Source organism: Heloderma suspectum, chromosome 5 (genome assembly GCF_057233095.1).
Source record: "Heloderma suspectum isolate Gila_16-S chromosome 5, 16-S_ref, whole genome shotgun sequence".
NCBI classification, from domain to species: Eukaryota; Metazoa; Chordata; class Lepidosauria; order Squamata; family Helodermatidae; genus Heloderma; species Heloderma suspectum.
In genome coordinates, this window is record NC_139462.1 from 227,634,823 (window position 1) to 227,654,419 (window position 19,597).

The window sequence follows — 19,597 nt, forward strand, 5'->3', positions numbered from 1 at the left end:
CTGGCTGGATTAGCCCAGGTTTAAGACCAACAACAGCCGATCTGTTGAACATTGTTACCCCGCTGGCTCTAGTTCACAGGTATAAAGCCAGTTCTGCCCAGTACTGCTAGAAACTGTCTTCTGCTAGAAACTGCTAGAAACGCGAAACCCCACCTTTCACCAGCAGCGCGGCAGTCGTCTTGTGGTCTCCTGTGTTGCAGCTGTACTGCCCAGCATCAGCTGCACTCAGCTTGCAAATAGTCAGTTCCACAACGGCTCCTACTTGCTTCATCTTGTACTTGTCACTGGACCGGAGCAGCGACTCTTCCTTTTTCCACTGCACAGGGGCGCCACGTTTAGAGATCTCACAGCTCAGGGTGACTGTGCCACCTTCTTCTGCCTCCTGATTCTCAAGGAGCTTAAGGAAAAGCACTGGCAAAGCTAAAGGAAGGGAAGCGGAGAGGAGAGGAATCAAACATGGAGGTTGGTAACTGTTCCTTGCTATTGCACAGGTGAGATCCTAACTTGGGTTCTCCGATTCAGTCCGCTCATTCTAGGAGTGTTTGGGAGATAGAAAAGGATTGCTGCCTTGAGAGGGTCCTACCCTTAATGGTGGCCTAGAAATAATGTTTAGGTTTAGATAGACTACAGAAATGGGGACTTTGTGTGGGTGCATACAGTGTGAGAAGGAGGAGACTGTGATATGTCCATTTGTGATATTCCATCTGTGAAAGGGAAGCTCTGTTGCTCTGAAGCAGGCAGAATCAGAACAGAGGGAAGTTCTTCCTCCCACTGAAGGAGACCAAGCACAAAGCCATTTGCATGACTCTGCCTCCAAAGCAAATGGGAGGGAGAAGCCACTTCTAGATAGGGATGTACGGATTTTGTTAAATCCGTTCCGTCTGTGTTTCACAAATTGACTTCCCTTCCGTCACCTGCTCACTGATGGAATCAGGGTTTTCTTTAGGGATGTAGGAAAATTTCATTCCACTTGCGCGAGTGCACATTAGTGCTAATGTGTATTAGTATAGGTGTGCATGAGCATTAAGACGAATTTGCACAAATCCCTCCCAAAAGAAAAAAAACAACGATCCACATGGCCGAGGAATCCATGCAACTTGGAAAAAAGCCGGTCCACTGAGGAATCTGCAGGTTGGATTCATAGAAATCTGAACTCATTTGAATCTGTTACAGATTTCTCTGACATCCCTACTCCTGGATAACCCCCACCACTAAAGGAGAACTGTCCAGTTGCCTTGAAAGGTAGGAGCAGTGGAAAAATTAAAGGATAATGGCATGGCAGCCTGAAATGTGGACACTGAATGCTTAAGGCCAACTAGATTGGATGTGGTAACACTCCAGGTGGTTTCTGCCAGGCGAGTTCCAGTTCCAATATTACAGGCCCAACATTTATTTATTTCAAAAATTATAGCCTACTTCTAAATTTTAAGTAATAACAACAACAACAACTTCCAAGCCTTCTGGTTGAAATACCTGATGGTTCAGATTGTAAACATGATATCAGCTTATGGTGTTTAGGGAGTGCCTGGCATTGCAGGAATTTTAGAATCTATTTCAGTGAATTGAAAAAATGAAATTCAAAATCCTGACAAAAGTTTAAATGAAGTTGCTGTCACTGCTTTGTTCTGGGGTTTCAATACAGCACGCATTTCACTTTTGGAAGAGAATTTTGCTATAAATAAGATTTTTCCACATTGTTTGCCCTAATCATTCCAACATTAAGGGCACAATCCTATGCATGTTTAGACAGCGTAAAGTCCTACAACTCCCAGCATTCTGGCTGGGGCATGCTGGGAGTTGTAAGACTTTTCTCCATCTAAACATGCATAGGATTGCACCCTAAATAAGAATGCTAGAAAAAGACAGTAGGGATGAGTCCTTCTTAAAGTCTCTGGAGGTTGTTTTCAAAATGTATCAATATAGAGGACTGCATCTCAGGTTTTGGAAGCTTAAGTTCAACCCTACACTCAATTATAAAGTCTGCCCATTTTGGAAAAACACAATAGGCTGACACAGATAAACCCTGGGCACATAGCAAGTCTCTTACATTTGAATGGGCATTAGCTGTCCTAAATGTGAGTTTGTGAAGGTATTAGTTGGCTGCAGGCCTCCAATACAGATTTTATTTATTTCTAAATGTATGATCTGCTTTCCTATGCATTGAAATATGCAAAGAAACATATACACAATTACCTGGTTTGCATGATAGTGGTGTGGTTGACAAGCCATGGTGGCTCGTTAACCCTGCCGTGCGTGCCAGTCACGTGCTGGCTGGATGTCCCTTGTTGGTGCAGCTTGCTGTGAAGTCCAAACCCAGGTGTCTTGGCTTATTTCAGGGGGCAGCAAACCTCAAACAACCCATGGGCTGTTACTGGGTTATTTGAGGGTTGCTGCCCCCCTCTCGAACAAGCCATGCTGCCTGGGTTTGGACAACACAGCAAGCTTCACCAGCGGGCATATTAAGTAAATCTGGCTGGCATGAAACCAGCACGCGCAATGGGGTTAACAAACCACCGTGGCTTATTTCCCTCACTGTGATCATGCAAACTGGCCAAATATTTTAAAAGACCCCCCAACACTAGAAACCACAGAGAGTTCAACCCTGTTAAAGTGCCCCTAATTTCAATGGGAAAGTGTTCAGTACATGCTTTTTTAACTCTCCCATTTGAGTTGAGTCTGGAAGCTAATGCATTCAAGACATTGCTTGTCTTGCAATGTACTCTCTGTATCTGCTCATGGATAATAATTCTTCCCACATGAAAGACCAGCCCTAGTAACAGAGTTGAACAAAAGGTACCCCCCCCTCCTCACCTTTGACAAGCAATGATGCTGTGGTCTGCTGGTCACCTGAGTCACAGGTGTATTCCCCAGAGTCCTCAGGCTGGGCATCATGAATGAGAAGCTCAACAGCAGAGCCCCTTTGCCTCATCTCGTACTTTTCACTGGGCCTCAGTTTGGCTGATCCTTTACTCCACTTCACAGGCACATCAGGCTTAGAGAGCTCAGCAAGGAGGGTGACTGTCGAGCCTTCCTCGACTTCCTGGCTCTCAAGCTGGACTTCAAAAAGGGCTGGGATGGCTGAGCACCATACAGGGAAAATAAAAGAGAATTTTGAGCTAATGACAAATGTCTAATGCACAAAGTTCTCAACTACGGATGGGAAGCAGGCTGGTGGTAATCACTCGAATCTAATGAATATGGATGGAGATAAAAAATAAGTTAACACAACCAGTGAATTAACAATTATGAATGAAGAAGGAGAATGCCATTGTTCTAAGCTTCTCCCATGATTTGCTCTGCATTCCAGGGCATCAAGGTGTAGGGCATTACACTGAAATGCCTCACAGTCTCCTAATCCGTCTTCATCAGCAGAGAACCTACAAGTGGGAATATGGTTCCTACTAATGCATAGATAACACAAGCGTTTGCACTGGTGCCTGGCAGCCACAGCCATTGCAAAATAAATAGGTGCCCCCTGGCCCCACTGCAACATGGCAGAAACATGTGATGTTACTGGTGTTGTGCTGACAGAGGCATGGAAAAGTGTAACAATGATGGGTGGTGTCCCCTCCAGACGCCCTGGCATGGCATCCTATGGGACTTTCAAGCCCATCAGAGCCCCTATGGGATTGTGCAAACCAGTACTGACCTGAAGAGGAAGGGAAGGGTAGAAGGGTTTGCCTCTGTCTTCCCATTACATGTCATGATACTTGCTTCCACCTACCAGCGATCAATAGGCAAAGGTTGTATTACAGGCAGAGCTGGCCCAAGCCATTTTTCTGCCTGCGGCAAAGATGCACCCTCCTCTCCCATTTCATGCACAGAAGCCAACTTGACTGAAACTTACTTCAATCCTGGTGATGGGCTAGCATCCTCCACTATACCCAAGAGCAACAGGCCTACTTAGGGGGTGAAGGACAGGCTGTATGGCACACACAGTTCTGTTCTCCAACAGAGGGGAACAGCCAGGGGCTGCCATTGCTGTCCCCAGCATCTGGCACCTGAGGTGAATACTTCATTCTGCTTAATGGTAGGGCCGGCCCAGATTACAGGGCTGTGGGTGTTATAGATATTGATACACTCTAACCCTTAGAATCCAAGACTTATGGCTATCAGGTGCCCATCTGAACAGGGGCTTTATACCTGAAAGTTCATAGTGAGGAAAATTAGTTAGTATAAGACACAATCCAGGCCTTCTAGTTGACAATGAAAGGCAATTAAGGAGAACTACAGGATCAGGACTGTACAGATGATGAGACCTTCTTCCTTAGTAAACTCCTACCTTCAACAGATACAGTTGCTGTGCTTTTCTGGTTTCCAATGTCACAGGTGTATTTGCCAGAGTCCTCTGGCTTCAAATTATAAATCTTTAAGGTATGTATTGTTCCTTCTTGCTTGATTTCATACTTGGAGCTTGGAGAAATCACTTGTGTGCCCTTCTTCCACATCGCAGAGACGTTGGGCTGGGAGACTTCGCATTTCAGGGTAGCTGTGCTGTCCTCTTGTAGGTCTTTGTTCACTAGTTCCTCTTTAAATTTGGGAAGTGGTGCTGAAAATACAATATGAAGGGTTTTAAAAATCTGCAAGGAACTGGCAGAATATATGGTTCATCATTCTGCATTAGGCAGTAGGTTCTAGACTCAAGTTGCAATTGATATTTTTGCGTAAATGTGATGAATCTTGCAAATTTAGAATTCAGTGTAACTTTTTAAAAGTTGTTTTATTTACACTTTTAAAAAATATTTTCAATTTTATAGAATGACAATGCTTGTTCTGACATGACATAAACATAACAACGTAAGTGCCATGCTGGATCAGATCAAGGTTCCATCTAGTCCAGCATTCTGTTCACACAGTGGCCGACCAGCTGTCGACCAGGAACCCACAAGCAGGACATGAGCACCCTCCCACCCATGTTCCCCAGCAACTGGTGTACATAGGCTCACTGCCTCCGCTACTGGAAGTAGTATATAGCCATCAGGACTAGTAGCAATTGATAGCCTTTTCCTCCAGGAATTTGTCCAACCTCCTTTCAAAGCCATCAAAATTGGTGGCCATCACTACATCTTGAGATAGTGAATTCCACAGTTTAACTCCGCGCTGTGTAAAGAAGTACTTCCTTTTATCTCTCCTGAATCTCCCACCAATCAGCTTCATGGGATGACCCCACTGCGTTCTAGTATTAGGAGAGAGGTCTCCCTATGCACTTTCTCCACACCATGCATAATTTTGTACACCTCTAGATTCAACCCAACAGTATGCACAAAGGGCTCTTCTCTGTAGACGTTTGTGCTGCACACACAGATGCCAGGGGGAGGGGCTAATTAATGTGCATGATGGCCGGAGTGGAGCTATGTAGTGCTCGCAGCTCATGAGTTGTGTAAGAGTAACACCTGAACAGGGCTATATTCTCTGTGATCCACTCAGCTTTCATGATATCATTAACCCTGCATTATGACAATTATGCTAGTTCAGTTCTGGTGATATATGCAGCCCATTCACTGAAAAGGGTGTCAAAACATCACTCGGCCTCTTTGTGGTAGCAAGCCATGAAGTGCTGTGTAAGTGGGCCCCGGTGGGTAACAGGTCTTGGTGTGGCCGCTCAGAAATTAACATGCTTGAACCTGGGCTTCTATTTTGTTTTACCCCTGTGTAATGTTATGACGGCAAGACACAGGAACGGAGGAAGCTGCCTTATACTGAGACAGACCCTTGGTCCCTCTAGCCCAGAATCGTCAACACCGACTGGCAGCGGCTCTCGAGGGTTTCAGACAGGATTCTTTCCTAGCCCTACCTGGAGAAGCCGGGGATCGAACCTGGGACCTCCTGCATGCCAAGCATGTGCTCTGTCACACTGAGCTACGGCCCCTCCCGCCTACATTTTAGGTAAACAACTAGTTGATCTGCTTAATAGCTCTTGACAGCAACCATCTGGTGGTGTGATCATGCTCAGAGCCAGCGTTAATGGTACGTATGGCTGGGCACCCGCCAAGGGCCCACACCCCAGCAGGGGCCTGCTGAAAGAGCCCCCTGGACTTGCTCCTCCTCTTCACATGGCACCCTGCTTCTTCGCCTGCCTCTCACTCTGGCCCAGACAACGGTGGTGGTGAGGAGGAAGAGGAGCAGATGCCACTGCCTGCTTTCTCACTGGCTCTCTGCCTGGCAAGCAAGCAGGTGGGAGCAATGGTGAGGAAGAGGAGGAGGGGGAACAGCAGCTGGTGAGAATGGTGGTGAGAAGGCAGACTCATTGAGGAAGGGGACTCATGGAGGGTGTCTTGCCCAAGGTCCCTCAGAAACATGGGGCCAGCACTCATCATGGGGAGAGCCAGTGTGGCATAGTGGCGAGAGTGTTGGACTGGGAGCCGGGAGATCTGGGCTCTAATCCCCACTCAGCCATGGAAGCGGGTGACTTTGGGCCAGTCACAGACTCTCAGCCTAGCCTACCTCACAGGGTTGTTGTTGTGAGGATAAAACGGAGAGGAGGAGGATAATGAAAGCTGCCTTGGGTTCCTTGCAAGAGGAAAAAAGGCAGGATATAAATGCAATCAATAAATAATAATCATGCTTCTCGTTACCTTTCACTGTGAGCTGAGCTGTGGAGGTATACGGTCCAACCTGGAAGGTGATAGTGCCAGAATCTTGCTGAGTGACCTTCCTCAGTCTCAGCGTGTGGATCCTGCCTTTCTCGACAGAGATCTCATTCATCTCGTTGCTCTGGAGAGGGGCGTCCTGCAGCTTCCACTCCACGCCCCTTGCATTGTCATGGGAGACCTTGCACTCAAAGGTCACGTCTTCCTCCTCAAACACCTCAGCATTCTTCAGCCCCCTGAGGATGGTGACATCGAGTTCTGCAAGAGCCACAGTGTCCATCAGTGAGGCAAGGGAGCAAAGGCCTTACAGTATGTCAGGATTAGACTAGCAAATGTGCAATGTGTAATGACACAGGAAGCTGCCTTATATGGAGTATGGACCATTGGTCCATCTAGCTCCGTACTGATGACACTTGACTGGTAGTGATGGCTTTCCAGGGTTTCAGGCAGGATTCCTTCCTAGTCCTACCTGGAGATGCCAGGGATTGAACCTGTGACCTTCTGCATGCAAAGTACGTGCTCTACCACTGAGCTATGGCCCCTCCCACTGCCTCTTACCCTTCACTGCTAGTGTTGCAGATGTAGCTTGGTCTCCAGTGATGCAGGAATACTCTCCACCATCTTTGGGCTCCAGGTTGTGAACAAGTAGCTCATGGCAGGTTCCTTCCTGTCTCATTTCATATTTGGGTCCAGAGTGAAGTGCCACACCATCTTTCCTCCACTCCACCGGGGCCTTCACGACCGTTACCTCACAGCGAAACCTGGTTGTCCCACCTTCTTCCGCTCTCTCGTTCTTCAGCCGTTGCTTGAATTCAGGCTTGAGGGCTGTGAACGACAGGCAAAACACTGGCCATCATGCTCATACACAAGGAGAGGAACCTACCAACCATTCTGGAAAGGTGAAACCCTGGAGCCTTCACACTGCAGAACAAATTGCTGTTTGATCAATCCAAGAGGCAAAGAAACCATCAGTGGCAACAATATGGAGAAGGACATCACTTGCAACGTTACAGAGTTTACTGCAATGTGAGGAACTTTTATTATTAACCATACGGTGAGAGAGAAGAGGTACATTCTAGTCCCTCAATGTCCATGGTAAACAACGGGCTTTCCTTTTCCTTTACTGTATACCTTTGCTTTTGCCAGGGTAACTGTGTTGTCTTTAAGGTTGTTATTCTTAGCTGGCATCACCTTTAAAAGAGTAGCCAATCAGGATCTAAAAAAAGAGTATTTGTAAGGGTTTGAGACAGTACACCCACAGCATTTGCCACGGAGCACTGAAAACGACTACCGCCCAGCAAGGGATAAGGGGCGATATTTGCAGGATGACCGCTGGAATACCTGTTCCTGACCACACTGGTGCTTTATTAAAGGGGCCACCAATTATTTTGCCCTTGGATTTTGGCTCATCACTGAGTTGCCAGGGGTAGAACACACAACCCGTTCTGCTCTCAGTTTCAAACCGTTGTCTTTTCCTCCCTTTTGCACAGAATTATAGTTGCCCACCAGATGGCGGCCTCCAATAAGAAGTTACCTTACACTAAGCTAGGGATGTATGAAAGTCACTTACCTTTTCGAAGGGTGACATTCGGGGTGGGGGGGAAGCGCTCCGTCCCTCCCCCCGAAATTCTCTCCGGCCGGCTCCACTCCGCGGTGATTCCGCGGAGCCGCCGGCCGGGGCTGCCCGCAGCCGGACATCCAGCCGCTGGGCAGCCTGCACAGGGACACAAATGGCGGATGCCGTAGCTGCCGCCATTTGCGACCCTGTATTTTGCCGTGAGAGGCTACGTAAATATTTACGTAGCTTATCATGGCAAAAAACACACAAAAAACAGCGAACGCAAATGGCGGCGGCTACGGCGGCCGTCATTTGCATTCCCTTTTTTTTTTGGCTGTGATAGGCTACGTAAATATTTACGTAGCCTATCACGGCCAAAAAAAAAGGAAACGCAAATGGCGGCTGCAGTAGCCGCCGCCATTTGCGTTCCCTTTTTTTTGCCGTGATAGGCTACGTAAATACTTACGCAGCCCATCACGGCTTCCACAGGGACGCAAATGACATCCCTGCGTTAGCCGTGATATGCTATGTAAGTATTTACGTAGCCTATCACGGCTATAATGAAGAAGTGAATGGCGGCCATGGCCGCGGCCACCATTCGCAAAGCAGCGCGAATGGCAGCAGGTAGGTGTCCCGTTTCGTGCGCCTTTCACAGGGCGGGGGGGCTTCATTCCGCCACAGATTTTGGGGGGGCCGAATGCACTGGCATTCGGCCTCACCGAGATCTGTGGCGGAATTCTCTGACATCCCCACACTGAGTGAACCTAGGAATGTATGAGAATCTTATTTCAGTTCACAAATTATCCAAACTTGCCCTGGTCACAACCTTGAACATGAATGGGAATTATTTAAAAAAAAAAAATGTTTGCACATTCCCGAACTTGAAAAAGTTTGAAAAATGCCAATTCTTTTTTTTAATGCGCACTTTGAAATGTGTGTTTTTCCAAAAACATGCATTTTCATGCTTTAGCCAGTGGGGGAAATTGTACACTTTTGAAAAATGCGAACAGAAATGTGCACTTCTCCTCTTCAAATGAACCAAAAAACAGGTCACAGATAGGAATGGATGGACTCACCTCCAACCACACCGGTGGGTGCTTGTCAAGCTGCCACCAGCCGGCCACCCCTGCTCTGTCCCTGGGAAAGCCGCCTGTAACGTTATGTACGTGGCCCCTTTTCAGCCACCATTTATGCAACATTACATTTACATAAAAACTTGAGCGGCCATTTTTTCACAAAATGGCGGCTTGCTGAGGGGTTGGGCAGCTGCCGGGCACTCGCAGACTGCCCAACAGCTCAGTAAGTGGGGTCTGGTAAGCAAGGAGGCACAGCAAACGGGGTCCAGGAGGCCAATTGGGGGGGAACATTCCTAATTCTCCCATTCTCCCTAAGTGAACCACTGGTACATTAGCCTAGCTCAATACTCTCAACCACCTTGTGTGGAGAGGCCTTTGCCAGGCTTGCCTTAGGGCCGAACTACAAATGGTCTCCTGACCATTTTTGCTTTTTACTGCAGTGCAGCTGCAAGTGTTTGCTAATTTAGTCAGAGCAGCAGCACTGGGGAAGAGTTGCTTAACTTTTCTTCCCATGAGCTGTTTTTTCAAAACAACTTCCCCAAGTTGCTTTCCCTGCATCTTTCCCCAAACCGATGGGAAAGTAGCTGCAGGGAGCGATATTGACTGGAAAGCAGCTCATGGAGAAAAGGTTAGGTGCGCTGTTGCATGTCCACATATCATTGTTTCAGTCAAATACAAAGCCTCCCGTGGCTGCATTTCAGTACAAACAAAAACACTGCGAAGCTAATCAGAGGTCTCCTATATCATGTGTACTCTGGGTCTTAATTGGAGACATGCAGGATAAGAACATAAGAAGCGCCCTGCTCAATCAGACCAAAGGCCTGTCTAGTGCAGCATCCTGGTTCTCACATCTGGCCAACCAGATGTTTATGGGAAGCCCAGAAAGCAGGACATGAGCTCAAGAGCACCCTCCCACTCATGTACCCCAGAAACTGACATATACAGGCATAATGCCTCTGATACTGGAGGCAGCATATGTCTGTCTTGACTAGTAGCCATTGACAACTTTATCCTCCATGAATTTGCCTAATCCCCTTTTAAAGCCATCTAATCTGGTGGCCATTACTATATCTTGTGGTACCTTAGTTTAACTAAGTGCTGTGTGAAGAAGTCCTTGTCTGCCTAGAATATCCTTCCATACAGCTTCATTAGATGATCTTGGGTTCTGGTATTATGGGAAAGGGGGGAAACTTCTCTCCATACACTTTTTCTACACCATGAATAATTTTATGAACATCATGTCCCCCCTTAGTTGCCTCTCTTAAAAACAAAAACATCCCAACATTGCAACATTGCAACATAGCAACCTTTCCTTGTGCTGAAGCTGTGTAGTCAAATTTGTAAAACCAACCATATCCTTCCTCTTGAACTGCCAGCTATTCAGCTGTTTGGAATAGCAAAACTTGTTCCGTTTACTGTGGAGATACTTATAAAAAGGTAAAGGTGTCCCCAACCAGTCATGTCCGACTCTAGGGTGTGATGCTCATCTCCATTTCTAAGCCGAAGAGCCAGCACTGTCCGAAGACACTTCCATGGTCATGTGGCTGGCATGACTGAACACCGAGGTGCACGGAACACTGTTACCTTTCCCGCCGAGGCAGAACCTATTTATCTACTTGCAATTTCTTGCTTTCGAACTGCTAGGGTGGCAGAGGCTGGGACTGAAGACGGGAGCTCACTCCGTCACGCAGCACTCGGGTCTCGAACTGCTGTCCTGCTGACCTTCCGGTCTGCAATTCAGCGTCTTAATTAATATGCATTCCCCTTCTCCTGAAAAGCCTTACTGATTTAATTTTTCTTTTAAAAGAACCAGTTTCAATAATTCCAGAATGATGTGTTAACTATGGTTTATTTCAAACAGCACTAGTGAACTTGTGTCCGTCTTCTACCATGGACCTGGACTCGTCTACAGCCTAAACCCCACGTTATTAGAAAGGGGAAAGTAAAAGAAGGAAGGAGGGACTCTTATGGAGGCAAGAGATCCTTAAGGAGTTGCTCGTGGGGTCCAGGCCATAAGGGGAATCCTGACAACTTGCTTTTCTCCTTTTAGAGAGTGTTTTTTTCCCTAAACATTTCTGCAGTCCTGGAACAGTGTATGGGGTATCTAAGGGCAAGCAGGTTGCAGTCTTTGGATAATCCAAAATCTCCTTTCAGATGTGTATTTACTAAATTTAAAACCTCTCTCATTCAACATTCCCCCAAAATTTGTGGGAAAGAGGAGATGCACCCTAAAAACATTTCCTACATCCACATTTGCTGAAGTTGTATACACAGTATACACACATTGATAGGAAATCTGGTGAAATAACTATTGAAGAACTGTAGTTAAGAAGGTGAAATTTATAAATTATAAGCCCAACTTATTATTTATAGTTATAAACTGCAAAAATGCTTTAGCAGGGATAAAAAAAACCCTGAAATGAATGCACAGTTCAAACCTAATTCAAACACCACCAAATTTGAACTGAAATGTGCCTTTAAATGTTTCACATTTCAGTGTTTCCAACATTGGAATTCTTAACAAAGTACAAGATTTCAACATTTAAAATGTCAACACAAAATACCCTAAATCTTTATGGTGTTGGTATTCCAAAAATAAAACCTGTTACAGTGTCAAAAGCAAATTATAAATTGCTAGAAGCTGGTCTTATATTATTATTTTTAATCTCACAGACCTGGTTCACCACACACATATCTTCATCACTTGATAACTGTACCATCCAAGTGATAACTTGCATGTGTGAATGGGGCCATCCCAAATGAAACAGTGCAGACTGAACTGTCAGGTCACCCAATGTCATCTCCAGCACCATGCTGATCAAGCATTCAGCTACTAGTCATCAAGGGCAATCAATCAAATGCACAGATATCAAGTGAGGCCTATGTATGCGTGGACTAGCCCACAGAATATGATCCAAAGATTTTCAGCAGAAACATCTGTAAGCCTTATTTATATGCCTAGTATTCAACCATCAATACATTAATTGGCCCAGTCTATTTCACACGTTTTACCATTAACTGTCAAGACAGCCGTGGTTTTCTGGTCTCCATGTGCACAGGTATAACGTCCAGCATCCTGAATGTCTAAATCACGGATCACCAATTCTGTGACAGTCCCTTCTTGTCTTATTTGGTATTTGTCGCTTTCTGCTAGTTTCTTTTCATCTTTCTTCCACTCCACTGGAGCAGCCTTGGTGAGCTCACAGAGCAGTGTGGCTGTTCCGTTTTCAGTGGCTCCCACGTCCTTCAATTCTGTTTTGAACTGTGGTGGGAGGGCTGCAGGACACAAAATAAATGTATGAAGGGCCCACAGTGGCAGCTGGATGGTGTGGCAGGAAGGAAAATGGGGGCGGCGGGAATGGGAACAGAAAACACTGTGGGGAATTTGTCCAGTGCCTGCGGATTTTTAATGGAAAGACTTCCACTGACTTCACCAGGCATTGGCATACCGCCCCGAAAGGGAGACAGCATGATGGAACAATGAAAGGTAATGTCACATGCACTCTCTGAAAACACTAGACATGGACATGGATTCATGAAACGCGATGAAACATGAAGAGAGACAACGGAAAGACTAGAAATAGGAACATAGCTCTAGCTGCTTTGAGTGCCATTTTTCTTGGTAGAAAGGCCGGGTACAAATCAAGGAAATAAATAATTGCGATGATGATGTAAAATGTTTTTTAGGAATGACTTGCAATGGAATGATGGAGTTCAAAGCCAACTGCAATACTGCAAGGAAATACTCGTCCCACATCATCTGCACAGTATGATTTTACCATGGACTGTTAAGGTGCCTGGCATCTACTGGTCTCCAGCCATGCAAGTATATTATCCAGCACTGTTCAGATCGACACCAGAGATCACCAGCTCAACAAATGGACCTTCCTGCTTCATGTAGTACTTGTCACCGAGTCTCAGGACTTCACGCTTGTTCCTCCATTCCACCAAAGCATCAGGCTTTGTCAACTCACACCGCAGAGTGACTGTTTTGCCCTTTGTAACCTCCTGACTGTACATCTCTTGTCTGAAAAGGGGAGGCACAGCTGGAGGACATGATACAGAATTTAAATGCAGAGGTGTGTGTGTGTATGTGTGTGTGTGTGTGTAATCTTGAGATGGATGTGGAGGAAAACAGGATGAAAAAGACAAATCAGAAAAGACAATAAAAAGAGAAGAAGTTCAGAAACAGAAAAGAAAGAACAGGAAAGTATACCTTGACTAAATTGTGAACCTATAAGATAAGTCACTCGGTGGCTTTTTAAAAGGATTCAACAAAGGATGGAGCATAGGTCTACCTACAGTTATTAGCCGTAACAAATGGGCTTCCCCGCAACAGTCAGGGGGCATTCTGCGGCCATGGAAGACTTGGTCTTCATGGAGCTGTTTTTGGTTCCCCACCCCACCCCAGTTTTCTTCCTAAAGGTTTTCAATACTCCTGCAAACTTTTGGGTTCCCCCAAACCGGCTGATACTTCTCTTATGTGTAGATGGTCCCATTTTGGCTACATACATGGCAGCACTTGCAGCCTGAACACTGGAAATAAAGGGAATGACAGCTAAATGAAATCTCCATGTATAGAAGCAGAACACCTCTAAATAATACCAGCCGCTGGGGACAAGTGACCAAGGATGGCCATCACTTTCAAAGCCTGCTTGTGGACTTCCCAAAGGCTGACCACTGTTGGAGCAAAATGCTGGCCTAGATGAACTTGCCTCGATCCAGGAAGACAATTCTTATCTTCTTATGAAGCTCAGCGGTAGAAGATTACGCAATTGATCCACCTTCTTAGCCATGGAGAATGAGGCTACCCAATGGCTGCTAGTCATTATGGCTACATGTTACCCCCAGTATCAGAGGCAGTATGTCTCTCAATACCAGTTGCGGGGAAACATGAGCCAGAGGGTGCTATTTCCCTCATGTCTTGCTTGTGGGCTTCCCATTGGGATACCTGGTTGGCCACTGTGGGAACAGAATGCCAGACTAGATGGGCCTTTGGGCTGATCCAGCATGGCTCTTCTTATGTCCTTAAAGCCATTCAAAACTCAAGCTCTTTTCATTGTTGTTTCCATGTAACTGTGCCTGCCTGAGTTGGCAGCCATTGTTTCCCATTAGAGTAGTGTTGTATCCTTCAGACAACACAGTCCCACCTGATTCCCATCTCCTTGGTAATTGCAGAAGACATTGCTTGCTTGTGTATCTGTGTGCATGTGTGTGATGAATCCATTCTATGTTGTTCAACAATGAAACATAAATAAACATAGATACATGCTATACATAAGATGTGCAAAAATGGAGCATGGACACAGTACAACCAGAACTGCCCCATGCATTACCAATGGGTCACACACACACACACACACACACACACTATGAGATTTAAGCAAGGATAGAGGCCAAGGAAAGCAGAAAGACTGTCTGGAAGAGAGACACAAAAGACACAAAGTAGTTGTCTTAGAGAGGGTCAGATGACATCAAGACAATGATGAAGGGGTCTTCCTCTATATATGCAACCACCAGTTCATCAAAGACTAAGGATAGTATTCCAAAGGAAAAGGAAGTAGAGACAGAGGTGAGACAGATTAAGGAGAAGCAAATGCAAAGGGTGAGGTCTATTCCCAAAATGGTTACTTTGCAAATCAGTGTGAAAAGCCAGGAGTTTTTCAAGTACTGTTTACCATTGACTCTTAAGGCAGCGGTGCTCTGCTGGTCTCCACACACACAAGTATACTCTCCTGCATCCTTCTCATTTGGACTGTGGATCACCAACTCTGAAATGGTGCCTTCCTGTTTTACTGTGTATTTCTCACATTGTTTGAGAACGAGCGGACCCTTCCGCCAGTCAACTTGTGCCACCTTGGTCAGCTCACACCGAAGAACAGCAGCAGCTTCACCTTCAGTGACTTCCTGGTTGCTTAAATCTTTTGTGAAACGGGCAGGTGAGACTGAGGGCACAACACATAGAGGGGCAATTAGCATTTGCAAAGGTGATTGCTCTGAACCACAGGGAGGGGGAGAAGATCCAAATGAAAGGATAACATACAAAACCAGAGTGAACCAGGCTTACATAATAGGAACTTGTGCAATATTTTGCTCTTTGGAATTTTATGCCAGAGAAGAAGCCCTATAAATAAAATCTATAATAAAACCAATGAGGAACCATGTCAGAATCTGAGTTTGACTTTGACCTTGGTGTTTCAAGCTCCTATGAAGCCCCTGATCCAATTTTTTATTGGCTTTGGAATGGTCTCAAAGTAAATGGGGCTTTGAAAGAAGTGGGGGTGGGGAGGCAGAACTGGGACAAAACCTGACTGGTCTTGTTCTATTCGCAAGGAAAACAATGAAAAAGGGGGAAGGGGGTAAAATCAAATAAAATCAATAAAATTAAAATATAAAAACAAGACTATAAATATATAAATAAAATGTTAAAATAAGAAGTGAAATAAGTGAGATAGAAACTTATTGCACAAAACTTTTAGGTTCAGATGTGATACTAGGAATTCATCTAATCAAAATTATCATTTTGTTTTTACCATGTACAGTTAGAACAGCTGTTGTTTTCTGGTCCCCGCATACACAGGCATAATCTCCTGCATCCTGTGGTTCTACAGGATGGATCATCAACTCTGCAGTAGCCCCTTGCTGCCTCATGGTGTACTTGCCACCTGCTCTAAGCAGGTTGTGCCCTTTCTCCCATACCACTGGAGCATCTTTGCTCAACTTGCAGCGTAGTGTCACTGAGCCCTCTTCTGTAACTTGCTCGTTCTTTAACTCTTCCTTGAAAAATGGAGGTAGAGCTAAGGGATTTAAAACAAACAGAACATACAGTATGAAAAATGCCAAAAAGGCTAGACCAGAACGTACGCTGGTGACTGTGCTTGGTGTAGGATGAGCCAGGCTGCTGAGTCCTCAAAACAAGATATACCTTCAAGACTTTGTGGAATCAGGGAAGGATGAGGACTCAAGTCTTGTAGGAAGGATCACGAGTCACAGGCAAGAACAGAATGCAAGATGAGAGCCCAGGAAAAGTGGGCAAAGTCAGTGCAGGGTTTGAAGGTGAGATATTGACTCGGGAATCAGGATATGCACTATGGCCGATCCAGAAAGAGATGGAAAAAATGGATTGCCAAGATGCAGACTGAAGCTCCTGTTCTAGCGGAGCTCCATGTGCTTGTGGAGCGCTGCACATGCACATCAGGTCCACTGGCTTAGGGCTTTAGTACTCTTATAGACTACCACATCTACTTTTTAATGGCCGGGGGGGGGGGGGGCTATACAAGAACCATAGTTACCCTAGAGCAAGGGTGGGCAGAAGGTAGACTTCCAGATGTTTTGGACTTCAACTCCCAGAAGCTCCTGCCACCATGGCCAATGCTCAGGAATGCTGGGAATTTAAGTCCAAAGCATCTGGAGATCTGGTTTCTGCTCACCCCAGTTGTAGGGCACAAATGACCCACTGGCTTAGGGCTTTTGTACTGTTACAGATGACCACACCTACCTTTTTAATTTGGAGGGAGGGCTAATGGCCAGCCTTTGTCACAAGAGTTACAACGGTTTGTGACACCTGGGACAGGAGCAAGAGCCCATGGGCTGGGCTAAGGCATCAAGTCAGGCCTACTCTCCACTGCTATGCTGCCATCTGCTCCGCATCTAAGCAGACTAGAGGCAAAACCACTGCGTGGCACTTGGAGCTACACTGTCCTCCTCCCTGGGCCCAGAGTGGCACCGCCTCATACCCTAGATTGGATTTGGCCACATCTGCAAGCAATGAGGACTACAGATATTTAGAGTAACATTAATAAAAGTTACTGCAGATCGTGATGCACTAATTCGCAACACATAATTTACCATGGACTGTCAAGGATGCTGTGGTTTGTTGGTCTCCACACAGACAGGTATAGTTTCCCATATCCTGAAGATCTAGTTCATGGATCACCAGCTCCACATTGACTCCATCTTGTCTCATGACACACTTTTTGCTTGGTTGGAGCACTCGGTGCTCTTTCTTCCATTCCACAGAGGCAACCTTGGTCAGCTCACAACGCAGTGTGGCCATGCCGCCTTCTGTGGCTTCCACGTCCTTCAGGTTGCATTTGAAACGTGCAGGCAAGGCTGAGGGTCACAGAAGGAAAACGCTGCATTTACGAACGACAAGCAACAGTTTGGGGGAGACGCTTGGGACTGCACAGTGTGAGCAAATGGAAACATTTTTGCCATAAAGAGAAATCAAAACATATCGTAAGGCTTTAAAGGCAGGAAGCTGGGAACACTTAACGGCATACACAGCTTCCTGTCCTTGCACCTTATCGTTAGGACTACCAGAGTCAATGGGAAACTTCAGACGACAGAGGATGTATCTTGTGAAAACGCCATTGCAATGAATTGGGAATACATGATTTTTTTCAAAAGCACTCATGCTAGGGAAATTTTATTAGGCCATCCCCAACAATCAGAGACAACATCACAAAACTGATACAAATCTGAATGACAAATACAAACACATTGACGTTAGATCCACCTACAGATAATGTGCAGTTAATGGAATATTTAAGTGACCATATATTTCTTTACCATGCACGGTCAAGGAAGCTGCTGTCTTCTGGTCTCCACAGAGGCAGGTATATTTGGCAGCATCCGTCAATTCCACATCTAGAATCACCAGCTTCACAAGAGAGCCTTCCTGCCTCATTTTGCATTTATCGCTCTCTTGGAGCACATGCTGTCCCTTCATCCACTCCACGGGAGCGGCCTTGGTCAGTTCACAGCACAGAGTGGCTGTTCCACCTTCCGTAGCTTCCTTGCTCTTTAGGTGTTCTTTGAAGAGGGCTGGCAGAACTGAGGGATGCAACGTTAGAGACTGTTAGGACGCAGAGACCCAGCCGAGACGTCCACTGGGGTTAATGTGAGGCAGCAGTTGGGGGCTGCTTCTGAGACAATCAGCTCCCATGCCACTGCTCTGTTCAAATGTGCATATCGTTTTTTAAGAAGTCAGGAGATCAGTCACCGAACTCCTGGCCTAAGGTGTGCTTTGGCCTGAAAGCCAAACTGGACCAGCTTGAGCACCCAGCTGTCTTAAGGATACATGATACAGAATGCAAAGCAGATATTGGATCTGGCCTTTAGGGGAGATAATATTTTGGCAGGGTGGAGCAAGGTGGCGTATAAGTAAAAAAATAGAGAGACCCAAACAGTGTAAAATTTCCAAAACATGCAGGATAGAGAGGATATTCCCCTAAAGACAAGCACATTGCATACAAAGCACATACAAGAGAAGGAATGGTGGGAAATGCTACAACTCTGTTTGGATGCTTGGTATTACCATGTACTGCTAAGGCAGCTGTGGTCTGCTGGTTGCCACACACGCAGGTATAATCGCCAGAATCGGCCTCGTCTAGGTTATGGATTACCAGTTCCACAGTGGTGTCCTTTTGCCTCGTTCCATACTTTTCACTGTGTTTCAGCAACCGGCTGCCCTTCTTCCATTCCACCGGAGCAGCCTTGCTGAGCTGGCACTGCAGGGTGGCGGTCTCCCCTTCTGTGGCTTCTGAACTTGTTAATCCTTCTTTGAAAAGCACAGGGAGGGCTAGGGAATAAGGAAGGAACAAAGACTCTCAAAATCCCAGTGCTCTCTCGACGTGCGAGGACTGATCACCATTGCTACTGTTTAACTTATGTCATGCCAGTGTTCTTTTTGCCAGAAGCACGAACGCAACGCGACACGGACTTAGCACAAAAATATGAATGCGCATCAGCCAGACCACTGGCCATTCCATGTCCAAACAAGCAACTCTGAAACAAAGCAAGTAGAATGTATGGGATCCTTCGATGGGATCCTTCAATGAGGGGAATCAATTAAGGATGCTCTAGAATGGTGGTTCTCAAACCTTTTACCTTCAGGGAACCTTTTCTGCATCAATGGGTCTGCTGCGTAAAACCTATTTGTTTGCTGCAGAACCCCTCTGTGTTTGCAGAGATCCTGGCAAGTATTCTAGAGCACACACTCAGTTCACTGTTAGCACTGATCAGGCTTCTTTGGGCCTCCTTGTCATCCCCAAGTGTGTGATCAAGCATACATGGGATAATCCCCCTGCAACTGTACATTGCAACAGAAGGGCAGTGGTGGTGATGGGAAAGCTGTTTTTCAGGGATGTTTCTCTGCCACCATCACTGATCTTCTAATCAAGGAACCCTTAATAATTTTCTGCAGCGCCCTAGGTTTCCCCTAAACAGTTTGAAAACCACTGCTCTAGAACTGGAGGTCATACAGCAAATAGACCATGGGGATTTCCAGTGAACTAGAGGGACATGACAAAAGAAAGGACATCACAAAGGAGAATCTGACATCAACATAGGGGAAAGGAATACCAAGCATT

The 19,597-nt window shown here is 45.9% G+C and overlaps 1 protein-coding gene across 1 annotated transcript in view; it reads right to left on the reverse strand.

The window, feature by feature from the left end:
• OBSCN (obscurin, cytoskeletal calmodulin and titin-interacting RhoGEF) overlaps positions 1-19,597 on the reverse strand; it is a 294,672-nt gene that overhangs the window by 151,096 nt on the left and 123,979 nt on the right. Inside the window, exons 46-51 of the mRNA XM_084859836.1 lie at positions 12,237-12,500; positions 7,149-7,415; positions 6,576-6,848; positions 4,283-4,549; positions 2,812-3,078; positions 154-420 (exon numbers count right to left, since the gene is read on the reverse strand). Coding sequence (XP_084715962.1) covers positions 154-420; positions 2,812-3,078; positions 4,283-4,549; positions 6,576-6,848; positions 7,149-7,415; positions 12,237-12,500 — 1,605 coding nt within the window. The remainder of the gene's footprint in view (positions 1-153; positions 421-2,811; positions 3,079-4,282; positions 4,550-6,575; positions 6,849-7,148; positions 7,416-12,236; positions 12,501-19,597) is intronic.